Source organism: Tasmannia lanceolata, unplaced genomic scaffold, assembly GCF_043159265.1.
Source record: "Tasmannia lanceolata isolate RefF3 unplaced genomic scaffold, GAP_Taslan_0.1 ptg000023l, whole genome shotgun sequence".
Classification (NCBI taxonomy): Eukaryota; Viridiplantae; Streptophyta; class Magnoliopsida; order Canellales; family Winteraceae; genus Tasmannia; species Tasmannia lanceolata.
In genome coordinates, this window is record NW_027518700.1 from 5,845,123 (window position 1) to 5,864,698 (window position 19,576).

At 38.5% G+C, this 19,576-nt stretch overlaps 1 protein-coding gene across 2 annotated transcripts in view; it reads right to left on the reverse strand.

Annotated features, from left to right (window-relative positions):
* LOC143855711 (eukaryotic translation initiation factor-like) overlaps positions 1–19,576 on the reverse strand; it is a 35,968-nt gene that overhangs the window by 9,976 nt on the left and 6,416 nt on the right. For both annotated transcript variants that reach the window (XM_077365792.1, XM_077365791.1), the window contains exons 2-7: positions 10,726–10,820; positions 10,412–10,499; positions 9,974–10,324; positions 9,800–9,878; positions 9,318–9,481; positions 7,789–8,001 (exon numbers count right to left, since the gene is read on the reverse strand). In XM_077365792.1, the coding sequence (XP_077221907.1) occupies positions 7,789–8,001; positions 9,318–9,481; positions 9,800–9,878; positions 9,974–10,324; positions 10,412–10,499; positions 10,726–10,820 (990 nt within the window). The remainder of the gene's footprint in view (positions 1–7,788; positions 8,002–9,317; positions 9,482–9,799; positions 9,879–9,973; positions 10,325–10,411; positions 10,500–10,725; positions 10,821–19,576) is intronic.

Here is a 19,576-nt window from a genome sequence, read left to right on the forward strand (position 1 = left end):
GAGAATGTTTTGAGATTTTCATAACAATTTTAAGACTGTGGTTGGAAATAAATGTGAAAACATGTTCCCAATGCACCTTAACAAAACCTTTTTTATAATTAGTTTTTTAACAAACATACTAACTTGTTATAGCACCTCGTTATTTAGGGTTTTGTTAATGAGTGCCCCTAGGGGCACTCGTTAAGGTGCATTGGGATCATGTTTTTACTCACGTTATGAGAATGTTTTGAGATTTTCATGACGGTTTTAAGACTTTGGTTGGAAAAAAATGTGAAAACATCTTACCGATGCACCTTAACAAAACCTTTTTTATAATTAGTTTTTTAACAAACATACTAACTTTTTATAGTACCCTGATTTAATTTTATTTTTTATTTTATTTTTGCACTCTTTTTAGGTTAAGAATTGATAAATTTCTAAGATTTTAAATTTTATTTTCGGGTAGCTCTACTTCTCACAATCTTGACTCTTGAGGTAGTTATGAATCGAAATTATTCGTTATATTAAAAAAATATAACGTGATCATTTTGTTAAAAAAAATATTAATGTGATCAATAAGCAATTATGTTAAAAATATTAAATGAATCGAATAATGTGATCATTATTCGTTATATATATATACATTTTTTATGCATACCCAGATGTCACAATTATTAATCTTCTTGTTTATAAGATTTGGGGTTTATATTAATTTTAAAAGATTAGGTAGTTATATGTAGAACTTAAACAGTGATTTTCGATTAAAATCCTTGAAAATATTATACTAATTAATAGATACAAATTTCAAGTTACTTATTGATCCATATTCACTACTCAAAATTTGAAGTTGAATCATGGGCAAACGAAAAGCTATCGATGCATTCTTCAAAAAAGGAATGTTAATGATTCAGAAGTCAGTGCACTTCTCCATACCTTCCCCATTAAATTTTGATTTGTCAAATATTGAGCAACATCCTTCTAAGTTATCAAGAACCCAACCTGAAGAAGTTGATACTACTTCCTTAAAATGTGATCCAGGATTCTATCCTCAAATATGGGAATAACCTGTTAATCAAAGAGATGAAATTCGAAGTGCATATCTTAGGGCTAGACCATATCAATTTCTACTTTCAGAGTATCCGCTTTCAAAAGCAGAGAATCATCTTGGCCAATTTTAATCTTCTTGGTTCAAAAAAATTTCTTGGTTAAAATACTCCCCTTCAAAGGATGTTGCATTTTGTGTTCCATGTTATCTTTTTTTGTAAGAAATCAACAGGACACCTGGATTAGTCGCGTTTACAAGTGAAGGGTTTCGAAACTTGAAAAAAGCGAATAATAGATTGATTTGTTCCTTTTTAGGTCATGTTGGAAAAGACCCTAATTCACCACATAAAACTGCTGAGAAAACTTATCAATATCTATTGAATCAATCTCAACATACTGATAAGGTGATAGAAAAACAAACATCACAAGAGATTGAGAATAACTGATTGCGAGTCAAAACGTCCATAGACACTGTTCACTAGCTAACATTTCAATCATGTGCCTTTAGAGATCATGATGAAAGCTTAGGTTCAAAAAATCAAGGTAATTTTATTAAAATAATAAAGATTTTAGCAGATTATAATGAAAAAGTGTTGGGGGTTGTCTTAGAAAATGCACCAAAAATGTCAAATGCACATCGCGCACAATTTAAAAGGAAATTTTGCATATTTTCTCAAGTGCGTAATGTAATTCGTGAGGAAATGGGGGATGCAAAGTTTTGCATTATTGTTGATGAAGCTCGAGATGAGTTTAAGAGGGAGCAAATGGCCCTTGTTTTGAGGTTTGTTAATAATGATGGTTTTAATAGTGTTTTTTTTTATCTTGTGCATGTTAGAGTTACTACTGCATTGACTCTTAAAAAGGATATATGTGTCATTCTCTCATCACAATCTCAACATTCGAAGTCAAGGGTATGATGGAGCTAGTAATATGCGTGGTGAGTGGAATGGTTTATAAGCTTTATTTCTTAAAGGTTGCCCGTATGCATATTATTTGCATGACCTAGCTCACCAATTACAATAGGCATTGGTTAGAGCATCTAGAGAAGTTTCATGTTTATCAGTTTTTATCAAAGTTGTCTTCCATTATTAATATCATTGGCGCTTCCTTTAAATGTCATGATGAATTGCAATCTAACCAAGCGGCTGATATTGCACATTTGATTGCTATCGATGAGATTGAGTCTGGTTGAGGGGCTAATCAACTTGGCACTTTGCAACGAGCTGGGGATGCTCGATGGGGCTCCCATGATAATTATATTTGCAGCTTAGTAAAGATGTTTTCTTCAACATGCACAGTGCTTATAAATATCATTAATGAAGGAGCTACTTGCTCTCAACTTGGTGATGCAGATGCCGCTTATGGTGTGATGACATCCTTTGAATTTGTTTTTATATTACACTTGATGAAAGAAATCATGGGAATCACTGACGTTCTCTGTCAAACTTTGCACTTGGGGGCCAGACTAATTGTAAAAAATTAAATGCATAATATATTCTATATATATATATATATATAGAGGAATAAAATTAAATGCATATTTTTTTTACCATTCAAAAACAAAAAAAGGAATAAGATTGTGCGGTCGAGTGCACCAAGCTTAGGTGCGCTCGAGGGCCCAAAACTCATGTGGGCCCACATTGTTAGGATGATCCAAAGCATTTATTTAAGCATTTATTTGCAAGGCACCATCACAGATAGGGTGTGTACAAAAAATCAGCTCCATAGGATCATCCTAACCCATCCAAAAGTGGAGGGCAAAATGGGCAGACACCGTTTGCCACAAATGTTCCCATTTTTGCCCTCCACTTTTGGAGGAGTTAGGATGATCCAATGGAGCTGATTTTTTGTACACACTCTATCTATGATGGGGCCTTGCAAATGAATGGTTTTGATCACCACAAAAATGTGGGACCCATGTGTTTGGGCCCTCGAGCGCATATAACCTTATATGCGCTCGACCGCACTCCTTTTCCTCACACACACACACACACACACACACACACACACACACACACACACACATATATATATATATATATATATATCCTTTCATAGAACAAAAAAGTTTAAACATAAATTTAAACTAATAAACAAGAACTAAGATAGGATTCTCACTACATGAAGTATGCTATAACTCTATGAATATGCAAACGTTTTAGTCACCTTTGATTGGCATGCACAAAAGAAAACGAAAAAGTAAACCTAAATTTTTCTATTGAAGTTGTGCCTGCCGATTTTTCATAAAATAAAATAAATCTATGATCATGCCTGTATTCCCAGCGATTTCTTTTTCGATGTAGATAACCAAACAGTCTGCAAGAAATTCGTCATTTATCATGTTAAGAAGTTTTATTTTAACAAGCTCCATAGCTAAAAATGCGTGTTCTGTAGTTGCAACTGGAAGAGTCAACACAAGACGTATCAATCTATCAATCAGATAAAAGTTCGTTGACTTTCCCGTTGCACTTAATCTCTGGCAAAGTTCAGAAATTACGAAAATATTTTGAAAATCTGTATGCTGAAGTATATCAAGCTCATAATGTTGCAGTTGAAATCTCAAATGAATTTTCCTAAGAAATCTTGAGGATAAAATTTCTCCACAAGATTACAAATATCATCAAATTTAAAAGATTTCTAAGCATCAATAGGATAAAGAGCAGAACTAAGAATAAGGACTTCCATTGCTTGTTAATTGAATCTACTATTTAACTTGCACTTGAGAGTCTATTGCAGAATTAAATATGTTAACCCGATAATGGTGATCCGTCGTAATGTGATAATGTGTATGACATGACCGACCACGACCTACTGTGTAATGGGCACTCATATTAGGAATATCAATCCCACGTCTTTCGCAAAAATGATTTCACATTCTCAAGCAAACTATTCCAGCCGTCTTCTCTCAACTTTTGAATGGATAATTTTGTATTTGAGACTATTTAACATTCAAAATGTCTTGAGAACGATTTTGCAAAGCTTGACAGAGAACATCAGTGATTCCCATAATTTATTTCATCAAGTGTAATATAAAAACAAATTCAAAGGATGTCATCACACCATAAGCGGCATCTGCATCACCATATTGAGAGCAAGTAGCTCCATCATTAATGATATTTATAAGCACTGCGCATGTTGAAGAAAACATCTTTATTAAGCTGCAAATAAAATTATAAAGAGAGCCTCATCGAGCATCCCCAACTCGTTGCAAAGTGCCAAGTTGATTAGCTCCTCAACCAGACTCAATCTCATCGATAGCAATCAAATGTGCAATATCATCCGCTTGGTTAGATTGCAATTCAACATGAAGTTTGAAGGACACGCCGATGATATTAATAATGGTAGACAACTTTGAGAACAAACTGATCAATAGAAATTACTTCTCTAGATGCTCTAACCAATGCTAATTGTAAATAGTAAGCTAAGCCATACACATAATATACATATGAGCAACCTTTAAAAAATAAGGCTTGTAAATAATTCCACTCACCATGCATATTACTGGCTATATCATACCATTGACCTCGAATGTTTTGAATGTTGAGATTGTGATAAGAGAAAATGTCACATATCTCATTTTTAAGAGTCAATGCAGTAATAACTATAACATGCACGAGATTATAAAAAAAAACACTCTAATAAAACCATCATTATTAACAAACCTCAAAACAAGGGCCATTTGCTCCCTTTTAGACTCATCTCGAGCTTTATCAACAATACTGCAAAACTTTGCATCCCCCATTTCCTCACGAATTGCATTACACACTTTGCTTAAGTAAATATGCAAAATTTCCTTTTGAATTGTGGGCGATATGTATTTGGCATTTTTTGATGCATTTTCTGAGACAACCATTGACACTTTTTTCATTATAATCTGCCAAAATCTTTATCATTTCAATAAAATTACCTCAATTTTTTTAACACAAGCTGAAGCTTTCATCATGACCTTTAAAAGCACATGAATGAAATATTGGCCACCAAACAGTATCTATGAAGGTCTTGAGTCGCAATCGCTCAATCTCTAGTGATGTTTGTTTTTCTATCTATTTTCAATATGTTGGAATTGATTCAATAGATCTCAACAAGCTTTCACAGCAGTTTTATGTGGTGAATTAAGGTCTTTCCCAACATGACCTTAAAAAGGCACAAATTAATCCATCATTTGTTTTTTCTCAATTTGAAACCCTTAACTTGTAAACGCGCATAATCCTAGGTGTCCTGTTGGTTTCTTACAAAAAAGATAGCGTAGAAGACAAAATGAAGCATCTTTTGAAAGGGAGTATTCTAACCATGAAAATTTTTTGAACCAAGATTGAAATCGGAGAAGATTCTCTGCTCTTGAAAGAGTATACTTTGAAAGTAGAAATTGATATGGTCCAGCTCTAAGATATATACGTTGAATTTCATCTCTTTGATTAACAGGACATTCCCATATTTGATGACGGAATCCTGAATCACATTCTAAGGAAGTAGTATCAACTTCTTCAGGTTGGGTTGTTGCTTAGTATTTGACATGTCAGAATTTAATGGAGAAAGTGGATTAACTTGTGAATCATTAACATTCATTTTTTTAAAGAATGCATCGATAGTTTTTTTGCCCATGATTCAACATAAAATTTTGAATGAATATGAATCAATAAGTAACCTGAAAATTTTATCTATTAATTAGTATAATATTTTTCAAGGATTTTAATCGAAAATTATTGTTCAAATTCAACAAATAACTATCTAATCTTTTAAAATTAATAAAAACCCCAAAACTTATAAATAAGATAATTGATAATTGGGACATCTGAGCATGCATAAAAAATGTATATATATATATATATATATATATATATATATATATATATATATATATATATAGCGAATAAAGATGACATTATTCGATTCATATAATATTTTTCAACATAATTGCACATAGATGAGGCATACCTCAAGAGTCAAGACTGTGAGAAGTAGCGCTACCCTAAAATAAAATTTAAAATTTTCGAAATTTATCATAACCTAAAAAAATAATACAAAAAAATGAAATCATGGTATTAAAGCAAGTTAGTATATTTGTTAAAAAACCAATTACAAAAAGCAAGTAATTAATCAAATTAAGAAAATTCAATAAATCAGTAAAAATTTAAAATAAAAATATTTTGTAACTAAGCTATAATTTTGATATTCATAAAATAAGTAACACATAGTATAAAATGTAAGAAATGACGTAGAGAGGAGTGGCAATTATACAATAAAATTTAAAAAACTGTCAACACTCAACAAAAGAAAAAAATAGAAAAGAGTGGTAAAAACCCTAAAAGTCTAAAACCTAATTAGATTATATGAAAAACCTGTAGAGTTATACGAAAAAGATTATATGGAGTGCAGCGGCTTCAACCTTCAGCTTTGATACCATGTCAAAGGTATCCTCACTTCCATTAGTTAGAAAGAAAGAGAAGAGAGAAGGGAGTGAAGAAGAAAGGAGAGAAGAGAGTGGTTGTCTCCCTCTTATAACATTTATATGTACATGTAACTAGGGTTAAAGGTACAATGACAAAAATGCCCCAAGATTGGGTATGTATTTCATCAGTACGTCTAATAAATATGAAGTTTATTATCCCCATGGATTCAAAGAGGAAGGTACACTTACGGGGGTATACACGTTGGTGGTCTTCAGCCTAGAAGATTTTTTTCAATTAGAAGATCAACAGGATTGTTCCACCGAAACAATTGGCGTTTGAATTATCTTGGGGAAGATCTCAATTTCAAAAGCATAACAAGAATTCGCCCGCTTAAAATTGAGTTTAAATTGGGCAAGTCAAATATTGATGATGTGAGCTTTTTATTGACTCAAGCAAGCCAAAAGTGTTCTGCATTGATTTGGAATGACAAACCACATTTTTTTCTCAAACGAGTCAAATGACAATTTTTTATTATCATTACTCGACGAATTCTTAAAGAAGGACTAACATGCATTGCTTTCATCATTCAGTGCATCCTATCTTGCTTTCATTTCTTAAAGCAAGCTTAGATTTTGTATATTAATGTTGACAGGAAGTCTTAATGCTAACCAAAAGCAAGGATTTAAAATGAAGATCAGATGTTCCCAAACACAGCATACATGGGCCACAACATATGCATCATATATTTCAAAAAGAAACATCAACTATAATAAAATCCATTCAGATAGAATAATTACAACAACAGTCTTGATTAGCATTTGAAAAAAAAAAAAAAATTGCTAACATTAGCTAATGCTTTAGCATTACGTAGTCATGTTAGCTAGTTGCCATTCACTACAAAGTACAATCTATCCAAGGCTTCAACAAAAATGTGAAACACACAGCCCTCTAAACAAGGTCATGGAAGCCTCTAAACCTTTCTTGTAAACCTCTTTTGTTGATTGGTAAATATATAGGCTAGACCCAGAAAAAAAATGACAGAATTAACAAGATACGCATAGTATTATAACTAAAAATTAGACGAAATTGCCCTTATATTAGGAGATTTCAATGAGAAAATGAACTTTTAATTTTTACTCACAAATATCACACATATAACGAAGAAATTCAGAATTGAATGAAAATCATTTAATCGAACAAAATGCAATTCACCGGTAATTTAAGACGTAACATAACTCAAGCATGCAATATCCCTCAACAAGATATACAAACATCTCTGTAAATGAAGGGAGTTTGAAGGGCTAAAAAAGAAAAGTGTAAGAAAGAAGACAAAATTATCTAAGGAACACATAATGATATGATTGTGTGCTATTACCGCTTGTGTTGAGGAGATTTGAGCTTTAGAAGAAAATTGGGAGCTTAGTTGGTCTTGGCGGCTAGCATCATGTTGTCTTTGATTTGAATACTCTCTAATTTCTCGAATTGTTTCCCATGACTTCTCCTCTCCAGAAATAGGCAACGGCCCAGAACGGCCACGCCAATCACGACTGTCTGGCTCAGAATAACGGCTTTGAGATTGGCCTTGCAGCTGGAGAGAAGACAAGTGTTACACAATTTACCAATACATAGAAAGGCATACAAAGTACAAACAATGACTTTTTGCACCTGAATTTTTTTAAGCAAAACAAATACAAGCAGCAGAGGAATGCCACATGCAATCATGGTTTTAAAATTCGTCCGAAACCGAAACCGTCTTTGATTTGAAAACCGAAAAAAGCCGAAACCGTCTTTGATTTTGTCCGAAAGGTTCTTTTATTCCTCCGGCTTGGCCAGGCCATTCCTTCTTTTGTTCCAATGAATCATGGATCAAATGAATTTTTTTATTTGAAAACCAAATTGTTATTGAAGCAGCAACAAGAGCAAGAAGGGCTATTTTCATTCCTATGATAGGAGTTTCATTCGGCCTAAATTACAGGATTTTCGTTAAAAAAATTGAAATTTCATTTTTTTACCGAATTTTGGCTGAAATTTTGGTTTCTGAGTCTCAAACCGAAACCGAGATTCAAAACCATGCATCAATAACACGAACACCCTGTTGTGGATCATGCACCCAATGAAACTGAAATGCCACAGGGAGCTGTTTGGTCCCATGAAAGAGCAGTTTCAACACAATTTAGAAAAAAAAAAAGCGGTCTCACCGCCTGGGCGTTATTAGGCGGACGCCCAGGCGGTGAGACCGCTTTTCTTTTCTTTTTTAACAATTCAAAATTCCTTATGAAGTTTACAAATAAAATATGAGAAATTGATGAATTGTTGACCAAATTTGTATTAATTCAGAAAAATTCAGGTTTAATAGAATTTTATACCTATGATTTGACCACATACTGCAGCAGTAATAATAAAAAAATTTAACCCTAAAGCAGGGGTATTTTCATCATTTTATTCAATGCAAGATTCAACCGGATTGACCCAGGGCTCTTTTATGTCTATTTATTTTTGCACATGTACAATACACTTTTTTTACAGATTCAGTTGTCCAATATGAACAAACTGATCTTCGATCTTGGCCATCCACCTCACCTAATAATCCCCACCATGGATTGCCCATGGCCAAAAAATTACATTTCCTGGATGATCCTAACCAATCTCTTCAGTAGAATCTTGACCATAAGAAAATGTAAACATTTCTGTATATCTCACACTATAAACTGCATATTGCACATAATATATTTCTGGTAAAAAATAATAATAATAACACTAAAAAATAGTAGAACTGAGCTAGCATTTCTCAGTTCTCAACAGGTCCTGAATCTCATCTTCAGATATTTAACGGAAATAACCCTGACATTTTTTAATTGAATTGCAGGCAAAGGAGACTGGGTTAAAAAAAATCTGGAAGTTTACCTCTTCGCGCCTAGGGACCCAGTTGTTAGCACGCAGTTCCAGAACATCACGAACCATAAACCTCAGTCGTGGCGCTAACTGAGGGTTTGTCGTCAGCTCCTTCAGCCGTTTGAAATAGGAGTCGTTGACATGTCGTGACTTTGGGATTTCATCCAGCTGCTTACCTACGTCACAAATATCATCGATATTTTCAAAATATAGCAATTTTATCGTGATATTTTGATAAAATGACAAACTCCCAAAATAATCCCGAGAATTTTAAAAATATAGTAATATTTTCATTTACCGCGATAATATAACGATATTTTTACGAGATTTATACAATATTTTATAGTTTTTTCTTAATTTATATATATCTTTATATAATTTTATTTATCGTTTTTTTCCTGAAATAAACCCGAAAAAATAAAAATAAAATTAATACATTCCGAGATTTTCCCTTGCCGAGAAATTCCCATGATATTTGTGACATAGCTGCTTACCAATGGTAATGAAAAATTGGCATATTGCCTCCACGTTTTCTTCATCTGGGCAAGTCTTACCATCATGTCCCAATAGCTCCTGTTTGGCAGGAAATAGTGAGGCACTTCCAAAGCAGTAAAAACATTTTTAAAACCCAGAAAATTCAAACATAGGCTGTGAAATATTGTAAAAACCTGAACAATGTGATGGGCGATTTTCTCAGGAACCATCCTTTGCTTTAAAAGCTCCCCAATGAGGCAAATGTTTCCAAGGGTGCGGAGCTTCACCATTCTTTCTTTATCTCTGCGTTCCAATTCTTGCACTGGGGCAGTCATTTGTCTAATTTCGGATCTTAAATTCTCAGCACCTTCAAACGCCTCTTGACAATTATTCAAAAGGATCCGCTTAAACGTAATATCTTTCCCACCTGGTTCTTCGGATGGAAATAGCGGGAGTTTTTCATTGAGATCAGAACACAGACGTGCATACACGGGACAGAATGTAGGTTCCAATACTGCTTTGTCACATATCAATGTGATAACGCCCTGCATTGGCAAGTGAATTTACCATAATAACCAATTAGAGCTTTAGAAGGAACTTGCTGAATAAAAACTCCATGTGATCTGCAAAACCTTTAAGATATCAACGGTTGTGATTCCAGAATCTATCAACTGGCCTTTGAGACGATCAAATTTCTCAGGGGTGAGCTTGTTCAGTATGCTGCAAACGACATCCAGAAAGACCACTTTGTCACCATAAAAAAACACATTCAAGGCCAGAATAAGTTATCCAGGAGTAAAATGAAACAACATTTAAGCTCTCTAGCTTTAAGTTAATATATGTTTACATGCCTTCACAGCCTTTAAAAAATGATACAGCATAAAATAAGGCACATGCAAATGGCCAAAGATTCAGGAGATAAAGATAAAATTTCATAATTTATTACCGTTCGACTGTTTTTAAAACACGATCTTTCTCAGAGAGGGTGCCTCTTCGGGCTGACCATGGCACTTCAGCCTTGATGAGAGCAGCGGGTCCACCCTGATTCAAGAATGCCAACGGTACCAAGTAAAATCAGAACACCAGCCAAGCAGGCATGAAATGCAGAGTAAGAGTTCAAGAATAGGCATGCAAACTTCTCTAAAATGGAAAAAAAAAAAAAATTAATTTTCAAGGCAAGTTTTACAATAAAGACCAATTCAGACACTCATGATAATTTTTTACTGTTACATACCCAATAGATCATTTGCTTTAAATTCATGGCATGGTTAGCTTGAAATTGAGCAATGACTTAAATTACATGAAACCTGGTTCAGGTCATATAATAACAAATACTACAGAGGCTCACTTCAATAATAGCTTGAACTACAAGCAATTACTTACTGATGCAACTACAATGGGTAATGAAAACTACAAGTAAAACAATTAGAAAATAAAAAAGAATTAACAAAAATAGTACCATTACTGTTCTTACCATCAAAGAAATAATAACGGAAGCAATATTACAGGAACACCAAGAGAAAATAAGTAGAACAAGACCAACTTTGTTTTTTTTTTCTTTGGTAGGCAAGCTGATATTGAACCTCAGACCACAAGGTTGAAGAGCAGAGCCTAACCAAATAAGCTAGAGGCTCCACCCTGTTAAAAATCTGTTTTTTTTTGGTAGGGAAGCTGAGATTGAACCTCAGACCACAAGGTTGAAGAACAGGGCCTAACCAAATGAGCTATACGCTCCACCCCAACAGAACCATTCCGCACGTGCAGCAAGCAATAGAAATAAAACAAGTAGAAAATACATCTTCAAAGTGAGTTTATATTCATAAATTTTCAGACCATACAACTTCGTATAAATAAACTCATCCTCAATTCAGGCCTCCAAACAACCCTGAAACCATCTAGAAAGCCCCAGATATCCATCATATTTTAATCCCAATCATTAAAAAATATTAAACAAGCATTTTCTTGGGTCTAAAAGCTATAAAACAATAGCTCTAGGCCTTCGAGCGGGGTTTTTGAAAATCGAATTTGCCAGCTGGATTTTGTTCTTTTCATGTAAACACCCTTACTTTCATGTAAAGACACACATACACACACACACCGTATTTGTGGGAGTTCCTTAAGGAGACTAATCTTCTCCCTCACTCCTCCACCTTTTGCACATTAACATGGTATCAGAGCAGGTTCTAGAAGATTGAAGCGAAAAGGGAAGCGAGAGAAAAAAAATAAAAAGAACACCACTCACCACCATCTTCTCCGGCGAACCACCACCCATCACCACCTTCTCCCTCCGAGGAACCACCAGCCACCACCAACCTAACTCATTTCCAGCACCCTACCCCATCCCCCCCCCAACCCAACACACACAACTCCCACTCCATTTCAGCACCCTAAACCCTCTTCCACCATTTCCACAGTCCATTTCCCAAACCCACTCCATTTTCAGCATCCCTAAACCCTTCTCTCGATTACCACCATTCCCATTCCCGGGTAGACCTTACACTCATACCTTACACTAGACCTGGCAAGAAGTGACCCGGACCCGCGGGTCGACCCAACCCACCCGTAATTTCCAGGTCCGGGTCCCAAAGTAGTGACCCGTGGGTCCACCCGGCCTTGCAAAAGTGGTTTGGGCCGGATGGACCCGCGGGTGCCCGTTAAAAAGCAGAATGCTTTTTGGGGGAGAGGATGTGACGAAAATACATAAATCTGTGACGGTATTTTCGTCAGCAAAGAACTGTCGTGCTGCTTTTTCTCCCTGTAGATGGTCATTTCATGCTGATAAAGTGGATTGCCTAATCCCAAGGAAAAAATGGTTGCACTTACGAGAAAACCACAAGAAAAGAAAGAAGGGCAATGATACTTGCCCCCCCGCCTTGTAAAATCCCCCTTGGCGTTTTCGTTAGTTTTTTAAGTTTCAAAGGCATAGGAAAACGTTAAAAGTGCTGAATTTATCCTCGAGCAGTGAACCACTCACGAGAATATGTTGCAAAGAGGATTTTTTATTTTTTTTAAATCCCAAAATTCTTTAAAAACACGGGTGACCCGCGGGTCAACCCGGCCCGTGCGGGTGGGGTCTGGGTCCACCAAGTAGTGACCCGTAGAATTATGGGTCATTTTCAGCGCCCTAAACCCTCTTCCACCATTTCCACACTCCATTTTCAGCATCCCTAAACCCTTCTCTCAATTACCCATTCCCATTCCCGGGTAGACCTTACACTCATACCTTAAACTAGACCTGGCAAGAAGTGACCCGGACCCGCGGGCCGACCCGGCCCACCCGTAATTTCTAGGTCCGGGTACCAAAGTAGTGACCCGTTTCAATTTGACCCGTGGGTCCACCCGGCCAGTCAAAACTGGTCTGGGCCGGGTGACCGCGAGTGCCTGTTAAAAAGTAGAATGCTTTTTGGGGGAGAGGATGTGATGAAAATACATAAATCTGTGACGGTATTTTCGTCAGCAAAGAACTGTCGTGCTGCTTTTTCTCCCTGTAGATGGTCATTTCATGCTGATAAAGTAGATTGCCTTATCCCGAGGCAAAAATAGTGGCAGTTACGAGAAAACCACAAGAAAAGAAAGAAGGGCAGTGATATTTGCCCTCCCCCGCCTTGTAAAATCCTCCCTTGGCGTTTTCGTTAGCTTTTTAAGTTTCAAAGGCATAGGAAAACGTTAAAAGTGGTGAATTTATCCTCGAGCAGTGAACCACTCTCACGAAAATATGTGCCAAAGAGGTTTTTTTTTAAAAAAAAAAACCCCAAAATTCTTTAAAAAAACGGGTGACCCGCGGGTCAACCCGGCCCGTGCGGGTGGGGTCCAGGTCCACCATACCTATTCCTATTCCCATTACCGCCACACACCCTAACCCATTACCCATTTCCAATTCCCATTCTCATAACCCATCACTCCTTCCCATTCCCGTATTGTTTCTTCTTACCGTTGATGGTTTGAACTTCTCTTAAACCCTTCTCTTGTTGTGGGCCCTGGATCTATGTTGTCGCAGCTTTTTTTAAGTTTCCTGGTGGTTGTTTACTTACGTGCTCATGTATGTTTATGTGACGGGGCCGTTTGATGTTGTGTTGAGGTGATTGCTTATCACCCTTTTGCCTTTCTCCGTGATTGTTAGTAGTTGGTTGGTTGTCATCGATTGGGCTGCTCTCTCTTGTTGTTGTTGGTTGTGGTTTGCTATCCTCTTCATCTCTACGACTCGTGACTTCTTGGTTGTCTCTTCTAGTTCTCTTAGAGACGTCATGTTCGACAAATTTCTCCTCGTAGTACTTCGTCGTTGCCGGTTGTACGCCACTATTGGTATTGTGGTTGACGTTGGTGCGGTTTGGTTTGCTTATTTGTGGTGATTCGTTGCCAGTGCTTCTTTGTCATGACTCTCTGCTCACGTTCGACTCCTACGGGTGTTCCTGCTTAGTCTAGCGGAGATCGCAGTTTCCACAGGGGATGTTTTGGCGGTAGTCCTGAATCCCAATTCTGGGAGAGGTTGTGATTCTACTGGCTGTGAATATCGTCACTGTACACATTGCGGTGTGGACGGCCACTCCATCGCCTTTTGTTATGATATGCATCCTGAGTTGTGGCATTCACACTATGCCCATCATGCCTCTGTTTTGGATGCTGTGAGCTCTATCCCTCCCTCATTTGCGCAGATTGCCCCTCCAGATTTCGTGCTCGTCTCCCACACCGAGTGTTAACTAACCAACTTCTCCAAAAGCTTAAGCTATTGGAGAAAGGCGTTATTTATCTTTTATACTTAAACACTCCCCCGCACGTGCTTGGCAAACACGTGGCACATGTGGTCTCACTTTGGGCCGACCATCGCATGTGAATTTTTGCTATCCGGGAGGTTTGAACTCAAGACCATTGGCTCTGATACCATGTTAACTAACCAACTTCTCCAAAAGCTTAAGCTGTTGGAGAAAGGCGTTATTTATCTTTTTATACTTTAACACTCCCCCGCACGTGTGGCCCACTTGGCAAACACGTGGCACATGTGGTCCCACTTTGGGCCAACCATCGCATGTGGATTTTGCTATCTGGGAGGTTTGAACTCGAGACCTTTGGCTCTGATACCATGTTAACAAACCAACTTCTCCAAAAGCTTAAGCTATTGGAGAAAGGCGTTATTTATCTTTTATACTTTAACACCGAGTATGAGGCCTTCTTGCGTGCTCGGAACACAGGCATGCTGCCTCCCGTCACTCATGGCCCGTATGGTAGTACTCCATCTTATTTCCTTACTAGTTTTGGCTCTTGGCTCATTAATTCAGGGGCCTCACAACATATGACTGGTAACTCTGGCATTCTCTCTTCTTTCCGGTCTTCGTCTTTATCTCTTGTCTCTGTTACTATGGTTTGATGGGACTTCCTCTCCGGTCTCGGGAGTCGGGGTTGCTTCTCTTTCTCCTGGTCTTACTTTATCCTCATTATTATGTGTGCCTAAGTTTCCCTTTAATTTGCTTTATGTTACTCAATTGATTAACGATCTTCATTGTTCTATTACTTTCCCTCATTCATGTGTTTTCCAGAATCTGGCGACTGGGAGGAGGATTGTTTCGGGCCGGGCAGTGAACGGTCTATATTATCTGGATAAGTCGATGCACGCTCTTGCTTTATGCAACCTCAGTTGATGCCTTTCAGTGGCACTATCGTTTGGGACATCCCTCCGTCAATAAGTTGTGCTGATCTAACCTTCTTTCAGGTCCCGTTACATCTGTCCGTTGTGAGTCTTGTGAGTTGAGTAGACATCATCATGTGCCATTTCCATCGCGCCTTGTTCGTAGAGTTTCACGTCCATTTAAGTTGGTCCATTCCGATATTAGCGGTCCCTGTAGAACCCCCTCCTTCTATAGCTTCAAATATTTTGTCATATTTACGGATGATTATTCGTTTATGACTTGACTCTTTTTCTTGACTCTTTTTCTTGAAAGATCGTTCAGAGGTCTTTTTTGTGTTTCACAATTTTTACCATGAGGTGTGTAATCAATATCGGTGTTCTGTTGGGTGCTTGCGGACCGACAATGCCAATGAGTACTTTTCTTCTGCTTCTGACTTCCGATCTTTCCTGGAATCACACGGTATCCTTCATCGGTCCTCTTGTGCATATACCCCTATGTAGAATAGGGTTGCAAAGCGAAAGATGTGGTCTTTACTTGACATCACTCGTACCCAACTCTTCCAAATGAAGGATCCCAAGCCTTATTGGGAGGATGCTATTCTTACGGCTTGCTTTCTTAGCAACCGTCTTCCCTCTTCAATGTTGGCTGGCCATTCTCCCTTTTTTGTCCTTCACCCTACAGTGTTCCATTTCCCTTGACCTCCGTATTTTTTGTTGTGTCTGCTTCGTTCATAGGTTGTCACATGGGTTGGATAAGCTTGATCCCTGTTCTGTCTGCTTCGTTCATAGGTTGTCACATGGGTTGGATAAGCTTGATCCCTGTTCTGAGCGTTGTATCTTCATTGGCTATTCTCGCACTTAGAGAGGGTACAAGTGTTATATTCCAACCCAACGATGCACCTTTGTCTTCGTTGATGTTACATTCTTTGATAACACCGCATATTTTTCACCCGATACTACGGATTCTGTTCATGAGTCTGGGTCCCCCCTTCCCCTCCCTAGCCCTGTTATCACTGCTCTGTCCCCACAGGTGCATGTTTATTCGTGGCCCTCGACTGGTGACGTTCACTGATCCGGCTGCTTCTATCCCCGACCCACCTCACCCCGTTCTACCTCCTCAGTTTGGCAGATCCACCACATGTATCAATCTTCCTTCTATTTCTCATAGGTCCCCTATTACTTCTAGGACTCATTCATGGTCCACTGCTCACCCTCTCTCCCATTTTGTTAATTATGATCGTCTTTCTCCTTCTTAGATGTGTTTTGTTTCATCCTTGCTATGGAGGCTGAGATGGAGGCTCTTGCCGATAACCATACATGGAAGCTAGTACCACTACCTAGCAGTGCACAAGATGTTGGTTGTCGTTGGGTGTTTACTGTGAAATATCTACCATATGGTATAGTTGATCGGTTGAAAGCCCGTTTGGTGGCCAAGGCCTATACTCAGATGTTTGGTGTTGACTATAAAGATACTCTATCCCATCACCAAAATCCCATCAATTCGCATCATTATCTCCTTGGTTGTTAAAAGTGGTTGGCCTCTTTATCAGTTGGATGTTAAGAACGCCTTCCTACATAGTGACCTCTCTGAAGAGGTGTGTATGGAGCAACCTCCTAGGTTCATTGCCCAGTCTCCATCTGTATATCCCTCTATTCTCATGTGGTTATGCTTTTTGAAGAACAGTCCTTTACCAAGAGCTTTCTTCAGATATCTCACGATCTGGGTAACTGCTGACCAATGAGACGTTTGTAGTGTGCTCATGAACTGGCTAACTACACTGACTGCAAACAAAATGTCTGGACGGGTCACAGTAACATAGATGAGCTTCCCAACTATACGTTTGCATCTACCTGAGTCCTCTAGCAACTCTCCCTGATCAGGAAGGAGTTTGACATTTGGGTCCATAGGTACCTCAGCTAGCTTCACTCCCAAAAATCCTAAGGCGTCCAAGGTATTTGGTGCAAGATTCCTTTGAAGGAAATCCTTTAGCCTCTGTATGCTTTCGATGTAGCTCCCAGTAATAATGATACCGTCCACATCAACAATTAGAAAGATGTAACCTTTCTTAGACTGAGAAATGAACACATAATGGTCAATAGCACACTGTGTAATGTAAAATCCCATTACTGCCTCATTGAAACTCCCAAACAAAGCGTGACGAGATTGCTTAAAGGCCATACAAGGCTTTACTCAAACGACAGATTGCATGCTTCATCTCTCCCTGAGCAACATACCTAGGTGGTTGCTCCATGAAAACCTCTTCTTGCCAATCACATTGCAAGAAGGCATTCTTAACGCCCAACTGCACCCCTCCACCGCAAGAGAGATCAAGACACGAAGTGAAGGAATTTCAGCAACGGGGAGAACATCTATGTGTAGTCCACTCCAAATGTTTGTGTACCCTTTGGCAACCAACCATGCCTTCAATCTATCAATTGTTTCATCAGGTGGTATTTCACAGTAGAAACCAAAGGACAACCTACGGTCTGAGCATCGGGAGGTAGGAAACCAATTGCCAAGTGTTATTAGAATGAAAGGCACCCATCTTAGCATCCATTGCAGCCTGCCAAACTAGGATGAGCTAACACCTCTGCAACAAGAATGAGGAAGAGAAATAGAGGGCATGATAGAAAAAATGAACGATAACCAGGTGAAAGGTGAACATAAGAAACAACGTCAGAAATAGAATGAACAACAGAATGAGAACGTGTGTGAGAGGATACGGTAGCATCATCAGCCATACGAGCAAAGATAGTCACGTGAGGGTCAGAAGCGGATCCGGCAGGCTAAGAAAGAGATGGGTCGCATGAAAGGCTGTCTGCACACGTATGTAGAAAGACAAGTCGAGCGCCACGAGAGTAAAACCTGCACTGGAGATGGTGAGGGAGACAAAGGCAAGAATGGTAATAGAAGTGGAAGAGGAGGATCAGCATGAGACAACACAACTGAGTTGGCGAAGTATGGGGTATCCTAAAAAAACATGACATCGACCGACACAAACGGGTATCCTAAAAAAACATGACATCAACAGACACAAACGCTACATAGCTGAGACCTGTAACAGCAATATCCCTTCTAACAGGGGCGGAGGGACATATAGCGTGGGGTGCCCCCGTGCCTGTCAATGAGACGTTTGTAGTGTGCTCATGAACTGGCTAACTACACTGACTGCAAACAAAATGTTTGGACGGGTCACAGTAACATAGATGAGCTTCCCAACTATACGTTTGCATCTTCCTGAGTCCTCTAGCAACTCTCCCTGATCAGGAAGGAGTTTGACATTTGGGTCCATAGGTACCTCAGCTAGCTTCACTCCCAAAAATCCTAAGGCGTCCAAGGTCTTTGGTGCAAGATTCCTTTGAAGGAAATACTTTAGCCTCTGTATGCTTTCGATGTAGCTCCCAGTAATAATGATACCGTCCACATCAACAATTAGAAAGATGTAACCTTTCTTAGACTGAGAAATGAACACATAATGGTCAATAGCACACTGTGTAATGCAAAATCGCATTACTGCCTCATTGAAACTCCCAAACAAAGCGTGACGAGATTGCTTAAGGCCATACAAGGCTTTACTCAAACGACAGACTGCATGCTTCATCTCCCCCCAATCACATTGCAAGAAGGCATTCTTAACGCCCAACTGCACCCCTCCACCGTAAGAGAGATCAAGCACGAAGTGAAGGAATTCGGCAACGGGGAGAACATCTACCCTTTGGCAACCAACCATGCCTTCAATCTATCAATTGTTTCATCAGGTGGTATTTCACAGTAGAAACCAAATGACAACCTACGGTCTGAGCATCGGGAGGTAGGAAACCAATTGCCAAGTGTTATTAGAATGAAAGGCACCCATCTTAGCATCCATCGCAGCCTGCCAAACTAGGATGAGCTAACGCCTCTGCAACAAGAACGAGGTGACCATAAGAAACAACGTCAGAAATAGAATGAACAACAGAATGAGAACGTGTGTGAGAGGATATGGTAGCATCATCAGCCATACGAGCAAAGATAGTCACGTGAGGGTCAAAAGCGGATCCGGCAGGCTAAGAAAGAGATGGGTCGCATGAAAGGATATCTACACACATATGTAGAAAGACAAGTCGAGCGCCACAAGAGTAAAACCTGCACTGGAGATGGTGAGGGAGACAAAGGCAAGGATGGTAATAGAAGTGG